The sequence below is a fragment of the Myripristis murdjan genome, chromosome 23, assembly GCF_902150065.1.
Source record: "Myripristis murdjan chromosome 23, fMyrMur1.1, whole genome shotgun sequence".
In the NCBI taxonomy this organism is placed as follows: domain Eukaryota; kingdom Metazoa; phylum Chordata; class Actinopteri; order Holocentriformes; family Holocentridae; genus Myripristis; species Myripristis murdjan.
Window position 1 is genome coordinate 12,309,590 of NC_044002.1, and position 22,099 is coordinate 12,331,688.

Consider the following 22,099-nt stretch of genomic DNA (forward strand, 5'->3'; position numbering starts at 1 on the left):
AGGGGGGTGTCAAAGTGATAGAGTTTTGTTGAAGAATTCCTTTTGATTAAAACATACATAAAACACATTGCAAAGAACAATTATTCAAATGTTTAAGAGAAAAGAGAGAGAGGAAAACTGAGAATGTGGTGGTGACAAGTTACGAGAACAACACCCAGGGATGACTGACAGAGTGTGTACATGAATGATGCATGATACTGGCAAGAATTTCAATCTGCTTTCACCCCTAGGTTTGGGTATGTTAGAAACCTGTTACATCATAGCCATGACCATATCAGTTCAAGCACAAGGATAAAATGGCACTGATACTGTACCACAACCACAGTAGACCCAGTGCTTGTACTCATGCTATGAAAAAAATAAAATCATTAAAAAAGATAGAGAGGAAAAACACCTGTATCAGACAGGGTCCAGGGAAGGATGGCAGGAGTTCTGAAGAAGGAGAACTGGCCTAAACCCAGAGACACAGAGGAGGGAGAGAGGGAGGGAGAGAGAGAGAGAGAGAGAGAGAGAGAGAGAAAGAGAGAGAGAGAGAGAGAGAGAGAGAGAGGAGTCAGGGGGAGGGAGAGGGAGAGAAGTTACACAGAGAGAAGTGATAGAGGGAGAAAAGAGGACAGAGTGGTAGAAGAAGGTAGCAATTGACAGTCAGAGGAAAGCATGATGTTCACTGATTAAAATGAGGAGATTCCATGCCAGATGGATTGTGAAGAAAGTTAGAAGAAATGGTCTGGAACTTCCAATAAAGAACAACATTATCAATAAACAATAACATCTGTGGCTTCTTAACCTACAACAGACTCTAGTAAAAACTGTGGATTGCTACGCAGCAAATACATTGTCAGATTTTTTTTCACAGTGTTGTAACTTTCATTTTCATTTGACAACATTAACTGGTCAACTATCTGGCCACAGAATGAATCTACTACCACTACTACTACTCGTGGTATTGCTATATTTATAAAACTGATGTTGCTATCTACAGACAAAATGAATCACTCACCGGTAGTCTGGATATGGAGGTTTTGGATGGAGTGGTCTGGCTATAGGATGAGGCAGGGATGACTGTGGAAATTAATATTATTAAGTTTTACAACTGTCGAAAACATTGTTAGAAAAACACAGCAAACCTCACATACACAGAATTCTCCACCTACCACTCTGTGCAGGGGCGGAGCTAGGTGTTCCAGGGCCCTGAATGGGAGCAACGGAGGCCAGTGACCCCAACGGTAGGCTGGAGGGGGGCAGAGGAGGGTTGGCCACTTGGCTGGAGCCGGGTGTAGTGACAGATGTCGTGGAGGTAGAGGGGCCAACTGGAGACGAGGTACCTGCAACAGAGGCTCCTGAGGCCGGGTCAGCAGCTAAGGGGTCTCCCTGTGAGGAGGGAACCCCTCCACCGAGGTCCATGAAGAGAGAACGCAGCTTCTTATCCAAAGTCTGGATGTCGTCTGCTTTGCCCTGGGACTCAGTGGATGCTTCACACCTGGTAATGACATAATTAATAATATTAGTTATTAGAGATGCACCCGAATCTGAACACATATAAGACAAGCAACGAAAAATGGCTTTCTGGCGAATAAATTACCTTTCTAAACATGCTTCTAAACGCTCAGCTTTACATATATCTTTGCAATCTGGGTTTACTTATGAGGATGACACTAGTTTGACTGTCTTTGACATTCAGTTTTTTACTTTGAAGCAGGAAAATCCCAGACATCATATCACATAATGCCTAACTGATGGAAGCAGACCAAAACAATAGACAATAACAGTCACGGTACACAAATTACCATCCTTAAACTTAACATGACAACACAAAGACCACATGATAAAAATACACATGCAAACTAAATAACTAAATAGGGAACATGAGCAAAACAATAATGAGCTGGGCTGAGTAAATGTCCATCACCCAAAAGCATGCTGGGAAACTCCACTGACTTCACTCAGACGTTGGTCACCGAGAAAGACAGGCAAGTCTGCCACATTTTCTTCACAGCCATATTTCTTTTGATTTGCAGAACGCATAGTTGTTAGAGTGGGTTTCCTAAACCTATATAGTTTTAATAAGCAGAAATTTCAGTCATTTTTTATTTATTTGTGGCCAAAATCCAACGATTAAATAAATAAATAAATAAATAAATAAATAAGTAAATAAATAAATAAATTCCGGTTTGAGTGACACACACTACTTTCCTGAATCCAAATCCAAATTATGTTGCCCCAAAACAAATTACAAATACAAATAGTGGTGCCTCTGCACAGCTCTATTAGTTATTATGGTTATTAGAAATCAACTGTGTGATTGAATTTTTTCCTCTATATTTCACCAATGACTCATTTTTTACCTTCCCACTTTCCCTGGAGAAAGGGTTAGGAGAAATATTCTGCAAGACAGGCAGAGGCAGAAATGCAAACCCAAAATTGATCTCTATCTGGTAAAAATGGAAGTCCATGGAAATAGCAGAGCTTTATCAGCCTTTGGTTAGGTATGCAGGAATGTTATTGTGGAATCTCAAAATCACAAAAATCTCCTAAACAGGACCAAATGACTGCATGCTGCATATCACTGGACTACTACCACAACCCTGTTGCAACAGCTTTTGTTGTAGCATTAGAATGTGTCACCACAAATTATTCCAGTGACATACACTGATGAGAAAATCCAGTGTTGTGAGTGGATTTAACTTTTAATACTACATTAGTCAACCAAGTAAGCAATATACCGGCAATATCTGTTTTCTCTACACATAGATGGATAACTGCCTTTCGATGAGTAAACAAAGACATGTGGAATGTGATGCTCACCTTGCATCACATTCCCCACAGTGGGTGTGGGTCTGCCCAGGCAGGGCTGCTGTTTGTGGCTGGGAGTGGACTAATGTTGGCTGGACCACAGGAACACTGGTGGTCACCGGCTGGAGCCCCACAGAGGAAGAGGAGGTGCAGGAAGAGGGAGGGGGCTGGGAGGAGGCAGACGGAGTAAGCTGGGGACCTGGGATGGCAGTTGTTGGAATGACAGAGGAGGACAGAGATGGAGGACAGGAGGGTGGTGAAGAGATGGAGGGATGATTAGGGACACCTTCACTCACCAGAGGGGTGAAGGAAGAAGCATGAGGAGGGGAGGACACAGGGGGAAGGGTGGGGGTAGGAGAAGGAGAGGTTATAGGTGTTGGAGGGATGCTGGTGGGTGGCGAGGTGGAAGATACAGATGCAGTGCTGACAGTAGAAACAGCTGTTTGGGACTGCGGCACGGGGCCTTGGGGCTGAGTGAAAGCCTGGGGCTGGATCTGTGCTTGCCCTTGGACCTGTGCCTGTCCTTGGGGTTGGCAAGAAGCCTGAACCCCCTGCTGGGTGGCTCCCTGTGACAGAGGGATAGACTGATTCACCACTGGAGGAGAGGACGAGGAGCCAGGAGGGGTGAGACAGACCGAGGGCACAGAGGAGGAGGTGGAGGAGGAGGAAGGGGGAGGAAGGCAGACGTCTAACGCTTGCTCCTGTGTCTGGGTTAGATTAGAGGAGACAAGTCCAGCACTTGCATCCACAGTGGGAGTGGATCCACTGGCTCCACTAGATTGTGAAGACACAGAGGCGGCTGACGGATGCAGCGAAGGCAGGGTGGACTGGATCGAAGCTGGGGCAGTGCTGGGTCCTGGGTCATACTGATTCTGGTTCTGTCTGAGCTCTGAAAAGGCTTGCTGCAGGCTGATTGCTCCAGCAGACTGGGATAACCCCAAACCTGGGACTGGAGTTTGAGATGAAGCTGGAGCTGAGACAGGAGCAGCTGGAAAAACAGAAATACTATATGAGTCCTTCATTCATTGTCAAACAGTCCTCTTCCAAATAGCATCAGCAAATACCTCAGGATTTCTTTCAATTTACAGGGACAAACACATGGGCGAGGTTTGCAACATATTACAATACAATACAAGGACCTTGACAGCTTAGACATGCATGCACTAAAATAAACCAAATGAACACAGGACACAAGAGTTGTTATGTTAATCAGAGACCATATTGCTCAAAAAATCAAAGAGCTCTTAATGTTAAAATGCTACGTGTTTCACGCATTGTGCTCTGTAGATTTGTGGAGTAATCACAGAAAGCAAGACTGCCTTCCTGTCCTGTCTTAGACGGGGTCATAAATATCCACCCGTTAATAAAAGATAAGCTGTTCCCTCAAGACCGTAAACAATTGCTTAACCTTCTCTTTTAAAAAATACTTTAAGCAATAATCTTTTAATGTGAAGCAATTCAAATAATATTTTGATGCAATAAAGTTAAAATTTTATGTGAGTCCCAAGAATAGATGCTGCTGATTATACACCAAAGCCCTGGAGGAAGATCCTATGGTATCAATTTAAATACATGTCACAATGTTACTGCATTTAGACAAGAACATTCGGACAATTTCCTCTAAAAGCATTATGGGTAAATCTAATAAGAGTGTGGGTGAATGTGCAGTGTGCTTGTATGCGCGTGCATGTAGGGTTGAGTGCCCTGTGATTTGTGTGTTTGTTCCAAGTTTTAAGTTCAAGCAAAAGTTTGCCAGTTTCCATGGTAGCCATCTGACAACCATTAAGAACATTTGGCTGGGTGCAACTGTTTCTAGCACACAAATCAACCCAATAGAATTATTTTGCTTATTGATTTTTAGTTGATTATTTGATTTCTGAGTTACAGCTGGTAGTTAGCTGTGCCCTGGGATTTAAGGGGACTATTCTATCAGTGTGAGTAACAACAAAGTGATACTGTTCATTCATCATTAACAGTCATTTTTGGATCTGAATCCTCTAGTAATCTTTACCCAGCTGTGTGAAAATCAAGGAGAGAGGAGGTATGGTTAAAAAAACAAACACAGTTTTTACCTGTGTCAACAGTAGATGCAGGAGCAGGAGAAGGACAGGCCGCAAAGAACTGTTCCTTCAGCCTGGCTTCAGGTACTGGGCTGACGATGAACTTACGACCTGCTGAATGAACAACTTGGGCCGTGGCACTCGGAGGGATATCTGCAGAGAGGGGGAAGAGCGAGAAGACACAGCATCGTAAGCTATCAATCACCATTGAATCACTTTGTTATTCTGCATGTCTCTGCAACATTTTAAAACACAAAAAAATAAGTTCTGTGAATACAAACTGGAAGTTTGTGTTTACCTGGCATGGGAGAAGATATAGCAGGAATCTGTTGCTCCATGTCGCCTGTCATCTGTAGACCAATCAAAGAGATGTTATATTTTGGCCAAATGGCAATGTAATACAACAGCCGTTCAAACACACTGATCCGGGAAGTGACTGTGCTTAGCATTTTAAATATTTTGGCATAACAAAAAAGCTATACAGTCAAAAAGCCAACCAGTATGTGGTATAAAGCTATAAGCGACTGTAAAAATAACTGTGGTATACACAGGCATCCATGAGGAGAGCTGCATGCATGGATCAAGTGTGTGAGTGTATACAATGTGTATATACACTATAAATGCAATATAAACCACACACACACACACACACACACCCAAACAGCAACAACTTCAGCACTTCTTTTTGTCAAAGTCCAACAACAGCAGAACCGCTGCAACTATCAGTGACTTTACAACCCTTCCAAAGAAAGAAAAAAATCAATCAGTCTGCAGTGTATTTACCTGGTTGTTTGTGTCTCTCTCCAGGCCCTTCTCATCTGCATTCTCTATCACTTCTCTGACCTGCTCAATAAAGGACTCCCTCTCGCTCTCCAGGATAAACTCACTCTGGACCTGAACACATACACACACACATACAGAGAAACAGCAACGGGTCACATACTGGGTTTTTGATGGACTTGGTTATATGTGTGTTTATGAGCTATGTGTATGTTACAGAGAAAGAAAAAGGCTAAAAGAGAGGTGGCAGTAAGAGAGTTCATGAAGAAGAAGACTAGCCGTGGAGGAGTAAATGAAAAGAGAGAGAGACAGTTTGTATATACCATGATCTGAGCAATCTCCTCAGGGTTGTCTCCGTCCAGGTCAAACCTGAAGGTCACCATCTTCCTGTTGTGGGTCTCTAGCTGACACTCTGCAACCCTGTCTCCTAGGTTAGAGATCTATATCCATGCACATACATCAAAATAAGAATAGAGTGAGGAAAAGAGAGAGAGAGAGAGAGAGAGAGAGAGAGAGGGAAAAGTTAATTTTTATTTCACCTCTGTGTCACCCAGGTTACAGAGATGAGAGAAGGCCTGGACAAAACTTGGTCTTGGTAAGTCAGCGTTTCTAAATGAGTTTATCATAAAAAGCCTATAATAATCAAAGAATAACCATAAGCCATCTGAGATTCTTGTGGATAGGTATGATTTTATTGATATTATTACTCTTTTTCTTACGGCTCATTTGTTTGGTCATTTATCAATACTCTCATGGGTTCTTTTCATTTTTTTGCACAAAGAAAACATCTAGAAGAGTGCATTCAGGAGAGTTCAGATCTCCACTGGGAGAATCTCTCTTTTTCAGGGCGAAAGGCTACCCTATGTGCTAGGAGGCAGTGGATGTAGCAAAAACAAACATTTTTAAAAGGTTTTCAATCACTGCAACCACTAGAGGTTCTTCATCATACAAGCGTTACTCTACACAACAGTTAAACTGACAGGATCAGTAGTTTCTGAGATTAGCTGTGGACAGACACATGGACACAAGAGACCAAATGCAGATCTCCAGATCACATCTGGTGGAGATAGTAAAAAAAAAAAAAAAAAAAAAAAAAAATCGGGTTTTGGGTGCATGCCTACTAATGGGCTCAGTTAACATACCAACAATATGATGCCTGTTAGCATTATAATGTTATTGACTGACCAGAAAAAATGAATTATACAAAACAAAAGATAAGTATAGGCCTACTAACAATCTAAAAGTATGTTATACATAGGGAACAAAAAATGTGCATACTTCACTGTGCATACTTTAACACTAGAAAAGGATGTAGGACAGGGGTGTCAAACTGGTGCCATGGAGGGCCGAGAGGTTGCAGGTTTTCATTCCAACCGAGAACTCCACCAGGTGATTTCACTGATTAGTTCATTCTCTCTGCTTGGAGGCGGGGTAATCAGTGAAATCACCTGGTGGAGTTTTGGGTTGGAATGAAAACCTGCAGCCTCTCGGCCCTCCATGGCACCAGTTTGACACCCCTGATGTAGGATTTCTATCTTGACAATGTCCTATTTATGTGCTCTTACATTGAGGACATTTAGCTTCGCCTTAGTGATCTTCTCGTGGCGAGATCGACTTCGCACAGAGCGTCTCTGGTGTCGCTTGGTGGAGCGCCCTTCATGGAGGCCTCCTCCTCCACCTCCCTCATTCCCGTCACTCAGACCTGATGTCTCAGAGTGGCCACTGACACAAGGATGTGGATCAAGGATGGATGGAGAAGTTAACAGAATAAGGCAGAAACAGAGGAAGAAGTAAAATTGAATGAGACAAAGAGATATAAAGATGAAGAGATCAGGAAAATAACTACTGACTCACTGGTTTTAGCTGATCAAACAGACAATATCTAACTCTAAGAAAACATAAGGAATCGAGTATCAGCTCACATGTGAATGAGGTTGCTTGCTTGTGCTTGCATTTGTGTGTGTGTGTGTGTGTGTGTGTATTACCTCTCCATTGATGAGGGCACTTGCGGTGGAGGCTGTAGCTGAGACTGGGACTGCTCTGGAGGCTGGGAGGCAGACTGTAACACGCAAGTGTGCGCGCACACACACACGCACACACAGACACACGCACACACACACACACACACACACACACACACACACACAAACAAACACAGACATAAAAACACACACACACACACACACACACACACACACACACACACAGACATACACACACACCACAATCAACATTATCATCATCACATTTGCAATCATCACTACCATCATTATCATGATCAACATCTTTGTCATGGCAACGGAAAGGAGGAAAATATAGCAGCAGAAAAATAAGTATCAGAGAACGTGATAAAATATTGAAAGAAACCTGTAAACAGGGAGCAAGTAATACTTCATATACTTTGGTTTGTCAAGTGCATGGGGGGGCTACAACTTAGAACTACAAGAGAACAAAACTGCCATAAAAAGTCTTAGTTGTTTCATATGCAAGACTCAAATCTTCTCTCTATCTCATAGCTAATATCTAAAAATGCTAAGACTCATCAATAACTTGGTGAAGTAAAAAAACAAATGGGCTGAAACATGGGCAGCATTCCAACTATGCCGTTTTTTTATGTGGACGAAGATGAAATCTGTTTACAGTCCGAGAGTCACTGAAAATCAACATTGCTGCTTACTAAGCTTATTAATTTGTAGATTGAATGAAAGTGTATGCTGCAATATTGACAAACTTAAATCTTTTGACTGACTGAATCACATCATCATTCAAACCATGCAGGATATCTTTCCAACAGTGATTGCTGGATTTTAATTTATAAACTCAATTTCCCTGGGCACAAACATAATCAAGTACCATAAACAACAAACTAGTTTATTCAGTGTAAATACACAGCACATTGGCCAACAATTTCTGGATTGATCTGGTAAAGTAAGAACAAAATATATCTGTCAATGCTGTTTTAAGGACAGGAAGTAAAAAAGCATGCACATAAAGTGCACTTACAAAAATACAACATTACCACACAACCACAGTCAGGGCAAGCCTAAAGTACCTTAAAGTCCAACATCTGAAATATCAACTAATAGAGAATAACCATTTACTCAGTAATGGCTGGAAAAACCCTTACATGCTCACCTCTTTGAATATGTGGGTGCTAAAGTGAAACCAGAGGTTTCAGTCAAACTCATTTGTGGTCACCTCATTCTTCCATCTTCCCTTTCATGCCTGCCAACTATGTGAGCTATAATTCAATGAAAGTATTATTTAAAAATCTAAACTCCATTCATCAATGGCCCTGAAAATGATTTAAAATACATCCCTCTTCTATAAACATAAGCACGGTGAGTCGGGATATGATGTGGCACTTTTGGGTTTGACTGTCCACCGCCAGTACCTGGGGAGGGGCTTCCACAGGAGGATCAGGAGGGGCAGAGGCTACACTGATGATTGGCACCACGGTGGCCAATGGCTGAGGCACAGGTGTGGGCACAGGAAGAGGAGGGGAAACAATAGTAGGCCCTGCCCCGACAGGGAGTGGCAGAGGAGGAGGAGGTGGGGAAGCCACACCCCCTGTTGGTATGGTAACAGGAAGGGATGGCGAAGGAGAACGAAGGGTCACCAAGGAAACGGAAGAGGAAGATGGAGTTACACTGGGCTGAGAAGAGGAGGAAGGGCCAAAGGAGCAGAGGCAAGGAGAAAAAGAAGAGGGGGAGGAAAAGCAAGAGACAAGAAAGGAAGAAGGAGGCAAAGGAGGAAGAGGAATAAGGGGAGGAGAGAAGAGAAGAGAAAGCAAGAAGAGGAGGAAGAATGTCAAAGAGGGGAGGAAGTAGGAGAAGACGAGAAACAGAGAAGAACCAAAAAGGAAGAAGGGAAGGGGGAGCAGAAATGGGAGAGGGAGGTGGCAAAGGCCATAGAAACAGGTTAGAGAAACCCAACAAAGTAGGCTGTTAAGTTTAATCAGTTGTGACGAACACAAAAATTGTGATGTCCAATCTACAGTCAATCCCTTCGATACTAGGACAGTGAGTTAGTTTTCCTCAACTGCTGACTCATCTACGATGTAAAATGCAGAGATGTCCTGGGCCAATATGAAAGATTGGAATCGGACCCGCTCAAGGCATATTTTGACACTCCAATCTAATCCTGATTCATTTATTTATTTAATTTCTCCTCTGTGTCCCATTAATCTACTTGCTGCAAATGTGTTATCAACTACCACTTATGGCAGTGAGACAACTGGTATGGAGACATTAACTGCAGAATGCAGTGAGGCACACCACCATGGCTGCAAAGAGAAATTATTTTAAAATGCACACAGAAAGCCGCAAGTGGCAGCAACAAAGCTTCTTTCAATGTTAGTGTGATGCAAATGTTTAAATTTTCATACTTTGTTTTGTGAACATATTTTAACTAAGATAAGATAACCCTAACCCTAACCAAATGTGGCTACGCTATTAATATTAAATTATTAAAGTTGTTTGGGACATCTCTAGTCACAGGTTTGCATTAAAAAGATAAATATGAAGGCAAATAACTGCCAGCTTTTGATTTGGGTCTTTACTAGTCTCCATGTTAAATAATGTTAAACAAGAATACCAGGATAAAAAGCCATCCATAGCTCACTGACCCAGCTACTATTGACTGTAGGTCTGTGGACTGAATCAAGAAACAACTTGAACACCAAGGCAACGTGAACATAGATCAACCCGGCAGCCAACAACATCGCAAATTAAACAACAAACTACAGTGTGTGACAGACCGATGTGAAATACACGACTGTGAAACAGAAACACCATGCAACCACAAAGCAAACCATTAGATAATCCACACAGAAGACACAGTATGGCTTTAGAGGAGGTGGTACACTAATAAAGTTATTTGTGTAATACAGACGGACAACAATCCAGGCCTAGACAACCAGCTACAGCAGACAGAGACACAGACAACCAACACAGGGCCAAAAATCTATTTTAATGTTTCCTGGCAACAAGATGTTGCATGTGATAAGTAACTATGCTGAGGCAAGTCTTTGGGCTCCACTGTACTTCACAGCTGCCTGAAAAGCTGCCCTATGAACTGAAGCCTTGAAAATCATGATAGATACCCGAAGGCAATGTACACAGGTGTACACAAGCATATAGATGGAATTAAAATAGTGTGCATATACAAATGTGGACAAAATCAAATACCTTCTCTCACTACATACATTTCAAGATACTTTAATACCCTGCTGTTGTCTACATTGACCTTGTGGGGATTATCTATTCTTCAAGGATGCAAACAGGTAAGGGGTAAAAAAGGTGAGAGCACTGTGTGGACAGAGAAAACCTGCCACAACTAGGGAGTCCAGGACCATGCTTCCCCAGGAGAACATTTTGAAAGACATTCACTTTACATGCTCATTTCTAGTTACTTTTAAAATATTTACATCTGCCTGAAAACTCATTCACAGTCACTGTGGGGTAAAACAACCCTGCATAAAACACATACGAGGGATTACCAGATGTGGGAGCTGAATACATCAACTAGACAAAACTAAGAAGACAACAAGGTTAACAAGTATGCAAACAGCCTGTTGTATCAGTAGGGCCAGTTTTTAGCCATGCCTTAGGCTTACATATGGATGACCTATAGATGTCCTGTACTTGAAAAACACTGCTGATACTGATAAGGAGGCTGAGTGAACCAACATGCTGCATGACCTGCTAGTGTCCAGTGACAGACTACAAGCTATTAAGAAAGCCACATCACCTGTGCCAGACCAACAACAGCTGCACAGACAAAAATTAAGAGGAAAACTGATGTCATGGCTTCATCTCATGTTAGGATTTCATTTCCCAGTGTACGTAACAAGATCTGTCAGAATGGGAAGATTTGCTGCCAAACTGGCCTATTAGTCCCTCGACCACCCATTCTCCTTGACACTGGCTGTATTGCCTTCAAGCAACTTTTTACTTGAAGGCAAGCAAAGGCAATAACTTTTGTAAGCTCCTTCGTTCTAACTGGCAGTTGTAAATATGACTTTTAGTGCATTCAAGTCCTTTCCACATAACTGCAGTTCTGTGCTCCGAGCCAAGGATTTGAATTGCTGAAGTTAAAATGAACCAATTCTGCATGTAACCTTATCAACCCAGCTGAGCCCCAACCCCTCACCTAAAAAATGCCTCTTGAGATCACACAAACCTCACAGGTGAACTATTTTGATTACAAAATACCGAATTTCGACAGATGGTCAGAAGTTTGCATCTCTGACTTCTTCACTATTCTTCTTCACTATTAACCATCTTCATTTTACCTGAGGCCCACGCTTTTGAGCAAATGTTAGTAGGAACGTCTGGAGTGAACAAAGGGACAATAATGGGCATCAAGGCATGACACACTACAGCAAAACAACAACAAGAGGAGGGGCAAGACATTCTTCCATGAATATTCTGATTCATATCAAAAAGATTCACCAACAAAATCACATAGATACAGAACAAATAGGGATAGGGTATAATTATGCATTGATACTCAGTAAAATGTGCGTGCATACATGAACACACACAAACTATGCACACACACATTCATATATCAGTACACACACACTCACATATGAACACTGTTATCTACATTCACACCCACATTCTACCTGAACTAGTGCTAGCTGAGTGGCTTGGTAGAGAAGATAGAGGTGTTCTATACTGGGAGATGGACTGAGGTCAGACAGCTACACACACACACACACACACACACACACACACACACACACACACACACACACACACACACAGAGGTGTATACAAGCATGTATATGTGAATATAATTATATGTAAAAATGCAAAGAAATACAAATAAACGCAGGCATACATGCACAAATATAGTACACAGCACATGTACACACACACATACACACATGAAAACCAACCCCGTGATGAAGGCAGGCAGCATGCCAAAAGAAAGCAAGAAAAACAGAAGAAACAAACTGAGCTTAAGAAGAAGCACAGTTTAAAAAAACAAAATAAACAATTCAAGATGAGCAAACCATGCAACATAAATTAAAAAAAAAACAGATACAAGACCAAAAACGACAAATATGACTGTGACAACTGTTCAGATAAACTTAACAGTTGGCTGGCTGGTAACCTGACTAACTAGCTGGCTGATTGAAGTGTATGCATGCCTCCATGAGTGTCTATAAATCACTTGTTTGAGTATGGCTTGTGTTCGTCTTTGTATGTCGGCCAGTTTTTCTTCAGCCTGTCGCTACAGTTTACATGGGAAAATATATGAATAACAGACACTATAGTGCCAACTGACACTAGCTAGGTGGGGTGTGCAGTGGGTTTATGTGTGCACATGTAACACATACCCCTTTTCCACCAGGGCTGGTTCGGAGCCGGTGCCTGACTAAGCACCAGTTTTTTGGTTTTCCACCGCCCAAGCAGGGGCCAAACTGGTGCCAAACTGGTTCCAAACTGGTGCTAGGCAAGCACCGACTCCGAGCAGGGGCTAAACAGGAGCCAGAGAAAGAACCGATGACGCGACCCACCGCGTCAATGGTGGGCGGGGTTACAAAACAAAACAGGAACTGCGAACGCTATAAACATAAACAATAATCCCCGAGAAGCCGTGGATTATACTGATTTTACAACGGCATGGAACGCGGCTCAGCAAATTACATTTAAGGATGAGAAGCACCCGTTTTATAACTAAACATAGCTGTCATTCGTTCCGATCACGAATCCGACAGGTAGCCGGCAATAATTGCGTTTTTCGCCTCTGTATTGAAATGTAGGCTTGTAAAGACACAAGCAGTATTTGCATCGCTAATAAATCCAGATCCTGCTCCACCCGGGGCCAGAAACTGTATCGGGAAAGCAGCGTTATATGCTTGACTGAGACGCGGCTCACGAACATCATCCCCGACTCACTGATCAGTTTCACCGGCTTCAGGACAGGACGGGCGGACAGAGACGCTGCAGCCACTGTATAGTATGAGTGTGCAGTTTGATCTGTGTTGAAGTGATGAAGCTGCCGTGACAATGTAATTTCCTGCAAAGGATTAATAAAGTATCATTCATTCATTCATTCATGATGGTTATTGTGATTCTGAGCGAGCGTCTCGCGCACTCGTCATCACGTTTTCCGAAGACGTCATGACGTGGCTCTGAATTGGCTCCACTTGGCTCTTGACCGGTGGAAAAGCAAACCGGTTCTTCGTTGGCACCAGTTAAGCACCGGCTCTAGCACCAGCTCCGAACTAGCACCAGGTTTTTTCTGGTGGAAAAGGGGCAACAATGAGTATGCCTACTGTATGTGCAAGGAGTGTGTGTGCTGGCACAGATGGATGCTTTTGTGTGTGCTTTTAGGAATGTGTTTATTAAGTGTTACTGTTTATGTATATAGCAATTAGGTGTGTGTGTGTGTTACCTGTGCAGAGGCCTGTGGCACAGATGTGTGAGTGGGGCTCTGGACTGATGCACTACTGGACTGACTAGATGTAATGACCTAGAGAGAGGAAGAAAGCTAATTACTAAATGGATAAGGTATGAGACATCCAAATAGATATGATGTGTGATACCAACTAAGAAATTAAGTCTTGTATGTATCTTAGCCCTCTTACTCTTGATTTTCTGATTACCTGGTGGAATATGAAAGAAATTTAATTATCTTGAATGATTCCTAAACCACAATTTCATAAACTGTTATACAGAATGATGTGTGGGAAAAAAGGTTGTTGCAAAATGACATGTTAATCACTGAACAAGATGTCACTACTGTCAAAAAATGATTGCTGGCACAAAACAAAGGGAAAAGAAAAAACATAACTTTTCATATAACATAGCTGAAGTAACAGTGTGCAAATGGCTGTTTTGCTTATTTCTATAAAAAGCATTCCATCTTATCCCAGCCAGAAACAGCTGATCTCCTATTAACTTCTAATTTCATGCTCAATCAAATCAGTTTAGGGCTGCAATTAGCTCATAACAAGGGTATGTACTGGGGGCAAAAACACTTAAAAAAAAAAAAAAAAAAAAAAAAAAAAAGTCACATCACACTCGGCAAAGTGCCAGTCCCGTAGGACATCTTAATTTATGACTGGTTACCTTGAAGCAAAGGCAATGACTTCAAAGGGGAAGCCAACTTGTTTGAGCAAAAGTTATTGTGTAAGCATAAAAACAGAGTTGAGGCATTTTCCTAAAACTCTTTCTGAGGCTTCTCACACCACAGGACCGTGGAATTAAAAAGTGAAAAAGGGGAAAGAGAGAGGAGAGGAAGAGTATGAAAATGTGTGTTTAGGGGTGGCCTGATGGCTCATAAAGGTGTGTTTATATGTACTGTACAGGTTTTATGTGTGAGCATACTAAAGAGTAAGGAATAAGACGAAACAGGCAAAGAAACAAAGAAGCAGGCAAAGAGAGAAACTGACAGAAGATGCAGACACATAGAGAGGCAAACATCCATTCATTCCTCTTTTTGGTTAACCACTTGGTGCATAACGTGCCCACTAACTTATCTCTGACATGTGTTTAGCATGAGGACCATTTTGCATTTTGCTTTGATAGTTACTAAAAGTCACACCAGTGGTATAAAACTGACAGACAGGAACTATAGTAATGATAGGATGTGTTTGACTGCTGGTGGTCGATGTTAACCCCAAATTTTGGCAGCAGACACCTCTTCTCTGCAGACAAAATGAGCAGATAAAGTGACTGTGGTCAACATTGACTGTTGTTTCTTTGGTCTTTTGAAATCTGACTTGAAGCTACTGGGGTCTACAATTGCTATAGTTGTTCTTACCTGCTGGCAGGTCCCAGGAGTAGCAGGCTGCGAGGTGGGAGGGGCCAGGGAGGGCACTGCAGTGGGCTGGGAGGTGGGGGCTTGAACCTGCTGCTGAGAAACAGACATAAAGAGAGAAAGATGGACAGAGGATAGAAGAGAAAAGGACAGAAGAGAAAAAGAGAGGAAGTATGGTAGAAGACAATAAGGGGAGAGAGAGAGAGCAAGAACTAATCAGAACATATTTGCAGTTTCGAGACCCATTTGGGGTTCAGCTGAAGCCACTGTGCATATGAGTGCAAACACAAGGTACTACTCTTTAGTGAGAAGCTTTTAGTGTAAATTCTCATCTTGTGTATGCACACATGCACACACATAGCGCACTCAACGAGCCCATCCACCAACACACACAAATAGCTACTCACCTACACATATGAACATTGACCAATGTGCATACTGTATAAACACACACACACACACACACACACAGCTTACGGTCTAGCAGGTACAACCACATAGGCAGAATACTGGGGTTAGTCAGGTTGTGAGTACAATAGGTTTCCATGCAGGTTGAGCCCTATATGATTGGCAATGAGAGTAGGTGGATGTTATAACGGGTCAACAAAGCTCATAACAGAAGCTGGTTGCGGTCTTTACAATGGCAATACAAATCTGGAAAGCAAACAATACTGAAATAAGTTTTAAAACTGTTTACAATTTGAATATTTTATTGAAACACTGTCAGGCATATTCTTTGATTTATTATGTTCAGACCTGGGTTATATAATATTTCAAATATTTATTTCATCTTTAAATGTTTGGGTGGGGATTGGCACATAGCCTAATACAATCACTACCATTAAGTAGAGAAAAGTATTTCAAAGGCAAGTATAATTGTGTTTTTTTGTGTAGTTTTTATGATTAACAGGTTACTTGGCACTAACTGAATTGTCCAAAACCATACCCATCATGTACTATTTCTATTATGTTAAAATGCCTTGTTAAAAAATAGTATCTAATCAAGGTCTGACTGGTTTAAAATAGCATAAAAACTATACTAAGATAGTCTCAACTATAAACTACTTTTTCCTTTGCTTTGCTTTTCCTTTTTTATTCTATTCCTTGGCTTTTTTAAATTTAACCTAAAATAATAAACTAAATAACTATAAATAAATAAATAAATAAATAATAACTAAACTACAAGGGGTACAATTTAGTAAAAGATGGTCTTCAAAATTCAGTAAGCAGTAAAGTAGCACTATTAAATGCATTATCAGTGATTCTCAAAATATAAATATATTTTTTAACAGAAAAGATACAGATTAACTAGTGCACTTAGTGTACTGCCCAGAGCAGGAACCTTTTCCCACTAGATACAGTGGATGTTCTGCTAGGCTCTTTCACTATGTTACAAGTAACATAACTTTACAGAAAAGTAATCTCCAGAGAAAGTAATCTGCAAAACATGATTAGTACCTGTAAAGTGGTGAGTTGAGTGGGAAGTTGTATTCATCGAAGTTGTATTTTATTTCCCACGTGGCACTGCCCCAGTTACGAGGGGGACATTCACAGGGCTCTACCTTTCCTCAAGTCAACTTTCTATTTATTGTTTAATTGTATTTGAGGACACAGACAGTAGTTATGCTCAATCTATTGTGAAAGGAACCCTTAGAAGGCCGAAGGCAAGTTTATACTTGTTTACAAGCTCACACCTACAAAATGTGGCGGGAGCTTACACAAGTATAGTTGCACCAGAAACACTACTACCTACCTCCTTCTACTATCATTACTATCACTTCACACAGAAAGTCAAACATAAACAACAGAAGAATCTCGCATTATAAACAAATTAAAAACAGTGAAATAAAAATATAGGTAGTGAAAGGTAAGAAACAAAGTTTGGAAAAAAATGGAAAGAAGCAACAAAAAACATGTGGTTCAGAGCAAACTAAAAGGAAAGTGTGATTGCAGGTTGACACTGGTGATGGCAGCATTCTAAGGGTTTAATGAATGTCAGTTGTGACCTTTGAACTCTGAGTGGGAAGTTTGATTTCCAGTCTCAGCAGGAAATGACAATATGCTAAACTGAAGAACTGACATGAAGCCAAGATCTTTAGCAACACAAAACAAAATAAAACAACAAAGAATCTAAAATATACAAATGAAATTACTATCTGCATGGTATAAGTGCTAGATTTGTCTAAGCCCCCTGGTTTTTGTTGTATGTTTCTGTGTGTTTGTCCATACAAATCAACAAAGTCCCATGGATTTATCATGCTCACTAACTTTCTTTCTGGCTTATATTTTGATGTACACCCATTATATCTGGGGGAAAAAAAAGCAATTATGTTCTGAGGCGAGAATAGTGGTACATCTATCTATCTATCGATCCATAGATAGATAGATAGATAGATAGATAGATACATAGATAGACAGATAGATAGATAGACAGATTGATTGATCTAGGAAGATACTCTTTTCATGGGACCACATAGACTTTGGAATTGTATGAGCAAAAATGCAAGTATACCACACACAGTATACCCGCACAAACACACATTTTTCATATACAGTCATATATGAACATACAGACAAAATATTACTTACTGAGCAGAACAAGTAAATCAAAATCAAATACATAACAAAAACATAGAAAGGAGGGGGTTTAGACAGTTATACAGCTTATAAAGCTTTTACCAGAGAGTGTCTCAGAGACTACCATCAGAATATCACCTTCATAATAATTGCTATTACTTATCTACTGCAAAGATACAATAACATTGTGCCAGTCTGGAGCCAGTCTGGAGCCAGTAGGGTACACAGATTTAAATAAATAAATAAAGTTGATTCTTGAGAAAGGTTGAGAGGATCTTGGTCTTGGTCCTATTTATCTCAGTCTCAGCATAGGTATCCACTTTCTCAAATTACCTATTCAACTTTTCATTTATTCTTTATTTTGCTGCAGTAACAGTACTAAGCATAACGCCATATTTAACTATTTGCACAGTATTCTGATGTTGGTCTTGGAATCAAGTGATTCTTGGTCTTAACTAGACCAAGACTATGTCTTGTCTTGGTTCCGACTGAGGTGGTGATGACTACAACCCCACTCTTTTCTTGCATGTTAATTAATACCATCAGTTCTAATATGCAGGTAAACATCACCAGGGGATGAAAATGTGACACATTCTGAAGGCATACTATGAGACACTTTCTGGCATGTAGCTGGAAGGGGTTAAAATCACAATCACAGTAACTGAATATCTAGCCAAATCAGACAGTACATCATAATAAATAAGGGTCAGCTGGGACTATTGCGTTGGTAGGGTATAAAAGATAACAGGGTATAAGGGGACCTGGGTCAAATTACCATTTTAAAATGATTTAGTTACTTTTTAAAGAGGAATTTACCTGACAGACTGAAATGTTTTATCCATCTATCCTAGCAGGTTGGTCAAACAATCCTATTTTTCCAATTAAAGATTGGCAAAGGAAGATAGAGATAAAATGAAGTCAATCGATTTCCTTTGAAAAGAAGACATATGATGAGTACATCATCAACATCTCAGCATATGTAAATGTTTAATTTTTCAGTCTGCCCAGAAAGAACCTGAACTGAAAAAATGAACCGCTTGCTATGTATGCATCAGCAGCTATTTGGAGATCTGACTTAAAAAGTAACTAAACTTATTTCAACTAGTATTTGACCCAAGTAGTTTTGGGGGATCTAATCTCAGTACCAGAGTGGAGTTAGCAGCCTGCATTGCCAACAATGACTCATGGTATGTCATATCAGGCTGGGCTGGTACCACCCCTCCATGCCGGGCCCAGGCATTCTGGATCAGAGACCCCAGCTGAGTCGACGAGGCTCCCGCAACAGGGAGCTCAGAGGATGGTGTGAGAAGGAGGAAGCTCTGCTGAGAGGGTGGATGACCCTGTGGATCTGTGGGAGGCAACCCCCCTGTTGGATCATAGAGTGCGGAGGAGGATGAGTGAGGGATGGACTGAGCGGCTGAAGGTTCAAGTGGAGGGAGGAGAGGTGGCGGAGGAGGTGACTGAAACTCTCCTGCATCAGAGGAAGCAAAGGAGTCACTGGATGGTTCTGGGCTTCTGTCCCTTGTGCTTCCTACTCCATGGTGAAGGAGAAGACTTCCTGGAGGTAAAGGGAGCTCAGGGCTGATATATGTGTACAGCTCTTCTGTCACAGGCTGGAGACGGCTGTATGACCCAGAGCCACCTGAACCCGACCCTGTGCTGTCCTCAAGTGGGAGGTCCATGGAACTCCTGCGGGCCCGATAAAGTCTGGAAGCCAGCAGGCTTGGGTCACTGGCAGCAGCTGCAGCAGCCGCAGCTAAATGAAATTCAAAAACACTTCCAGGAGGTGGAGCATCAGCCATCACTGGAGGAGCAGAGAGAGGGAAGGAGGAAGTGGAAGCATGCTGGGGTGGAGGATAGCATCCATCTGATGATGAAGAAGACACAGAGGCACCAGTGGATGCGCTCATGGGAGTCAGAGGTGGAGGGATTGGGCTGTGAGTGCTGATTCTTTGCATCATGTGTGGGTGCAAGAATGCCGGTTGAGGCGGGGGGCCGGGATCATATCCCAAACTGGCAGCTGCAGCCGCTGCTTGCATCTGCTGATGGAAACTCAAGTGACCAAGCTGGTGAGCAGTCATTGGGTATCCCCCGTATGCCATTGCTTCATAATGGTCCAATAGGGCAGCCTGGTTTAAGCTTAATCTCCTCACTGCTTCCTCTTGCTCTGCTCTCACATCTTTATATCCATACAAGCTTGGGTCAGATTGCCCTGGGAGATGCAGGGGCTCTCCAACACCAAGTCTTTGAGCAGCGGCTGCAAAACCAGGGTTGACCATGTAGAGAGACGGGGGCTCGACACCCTCCAACCCTGAAAAGGGATGAAGGCTGCTCCCGTACCGAGGGTAGGCAGGCTGGAAGTGTCGGGTGTGGGCCTCGAGAATGGAGGTGCTCTTACGTCGCTGGGTGTTGTAGGCCTTTGGAGGCCCAGTGGGAGGAGGGGAAAATGAAATGGGCCGTTCAGGAATAGAGGGAAAGAAAATAGTAGGGGGGTCAGGGAGAGTTGGAAGTTGGATCCCCCCTCCTCCACCTCCTCCTGTGCTTGCTCCTCCACTGTAGGGGTGTGGCATTGAATGCTGCTGCTGTGACAATGAGATACAATGGATTTAAGAACGAGAGAGTGAGAGACTGAACCACAGCAGAAGCTGACATGAAATGGAAAAACATAGTGTGTAAAACAGAGAATTTAGAGCATCATTTCAAAACAATGAGAATTAGTGAAAAATATTCTCCCTCCACTCTAGAAACAACTAATGTGGATGACACAGGACACATATCTAAAAGCTGCAGGCAAAAGTGAAGAGATGAGGAAGATGGGTGATGGAAAGACAGAAAGACAGTGAGATAGACCAAATACCAGACTGATATCAAGACAAGCAGGTACAAAGAATAAAAGGTAGAAAAAAAAAACAGAAAGAGACAGACAGAGAGTCAAAAAATAAAAAATTAAATTAAAAGGAGTGAACACTGACAGCTTATAGCGGGATGGAGAGTGGGATATTAAATACAGAGAGGACTAAGACTAAATGCTACAACCAAGTCCTGACGTATCTGCATTCAGGAAAACTTTTATATTGTTTGCCCCTGCGGAATTCAAACATCCTAACTAAGTGCTTGGCTTGCAGTTTAAAAGTGGGAGATTAAAAACATGTGAACAGCAGAGATATAGAAATGTACTTCATTAATTAGGAACTTAGACCCAATATAGCTTTAACCTAGTATACAGGCAAAAATGTTTTCCTAGAGGAATATCTTGAGGGAATTAAGTTTTAACCTGTTATTACAAAATAAGTAGCACAGTGTTTGCTTGTTTTTTTAACAATTGTTTTCAAAAATAAGTGACCTAATAAACATAATACAGTGGAATAAACAGAAATATAATTAGACAGGACAATGGTTGTCTTGCAACCATTTCGGCAAGGGAGTGCTAAGGCAAACCTAACATGAAATATTCAAATAATTTAGTGGCAAAGTGCGGTCAAGACAGGGTGAAATATCTGGAGGTTTGTCATTGGTAAATGTCCTGACATTTTATCTCAATCCCATTTGTGCTCTATAATGTCTACACCATTATTTCTATACATCTCCATTATTTCTTTATTTATTCAATATTTATTTCAAATTGAAATGTTATTAAGATGAATCTTTTGAAACTTTTTGCTTAAACTTTTGAAAAAGTTTTCCTGATGGCAGATGTGCATTACAGCAGCCACTTGGACATTAAGCAAAGTTAAAGGTCAGATCCAGTCAATCTGCATTTAATAAGAACACAGGGTGATATGCAAGAGAGACAGAGAATTGGATGGGTAGAATGACAGGAAAACACACAGACTCACACAAGTGTCTGGAAGTAAACTATGAGCAAACAAGATCCCCTGCATAGTTGCTATCTTAATTGGGGTTTAATTGAGGTACCTCTGCAATGCCCAAAGAGTAGAACTGAGTGGAGTTCCCTGGTGGCTCACTTGGTAGAGCGCGTGTCATGTATCAAGGCTAAGGCCTTACTGCATTGGCCTGAGTTCCATCCCAGGCCCTTTGCTGCATGTCATCCCCCTCTCCCCTGGTGCCTTACACATTAAGTAGATTTGGAATCTGCTTTTTTGATTAAC

The 22,099-nt window shown here is 41.7% G+C and overlaps 1 protein-coding gene across 1 annotated transcript in view; it reads right to left on the reverse strand.

Moving 5' to 3' along the window:
- wnk1b (WNK lysine deficient protein kinase 1b) overlaps positions 1 to 22,099 on the reverse strand; it is a 130,780-nt gene that overhangs the window by 22,390 nt on the left and 86,291 nt on the right. The window contains exons 12-24 of the mRNA XM_030046489.1: positions 19,136 to 20,572; positions 15,417 to 15,509; positions 14,046 to 14,123; positions 7,619 to 7,692; positions 7,199 to 7,355; positions 5,957 to 6,073; positions 5,637 to 5,747; positions 5,152 to 5,203; positions 4,866 to 5,006; positions 2,806 to 3,781; positions 1,155 to 1,480; positions 1,001 to 1,062; positions 395 to 451 (exon numbers count right to left, since the gene is read on the reverse strand). Coding sequence (XP_029902349.1) covers positions 395 to 451; positions 1,001 to 1,062; positions 1,155 to 1,480; positions 2,806 to 3,781; positions 4,866 to 5,006; positions 5,152 to 5,203; positions 5,637 to 5,747; positions 5,957 to 6,073; positions 7,199 to 7,355; positions 7,619 to 7,692; positions 14,046 to 14,123; positions 15,417 to 15,509; positions 19,136 to 20,572 — 3,681 coding nt within the window. The remainder of the gene's footprint in view (positions 1 to 394; positions 452 to 1,000; positions 1,063 to 1,154; positions 1,481 to 2,805; positions 3,782 to 4,865; positions 5,007 to 5,151; positions 5,204 to 5,636; positions 5,748 to 5,956; positions 6,074 to 7,198; positions 7,356 to 7,618; positions 7,693 to 14,045; positions 14,124 to 15,416; positions 15,510 to 19,135; positions 20,573 to 22,099) is intronic.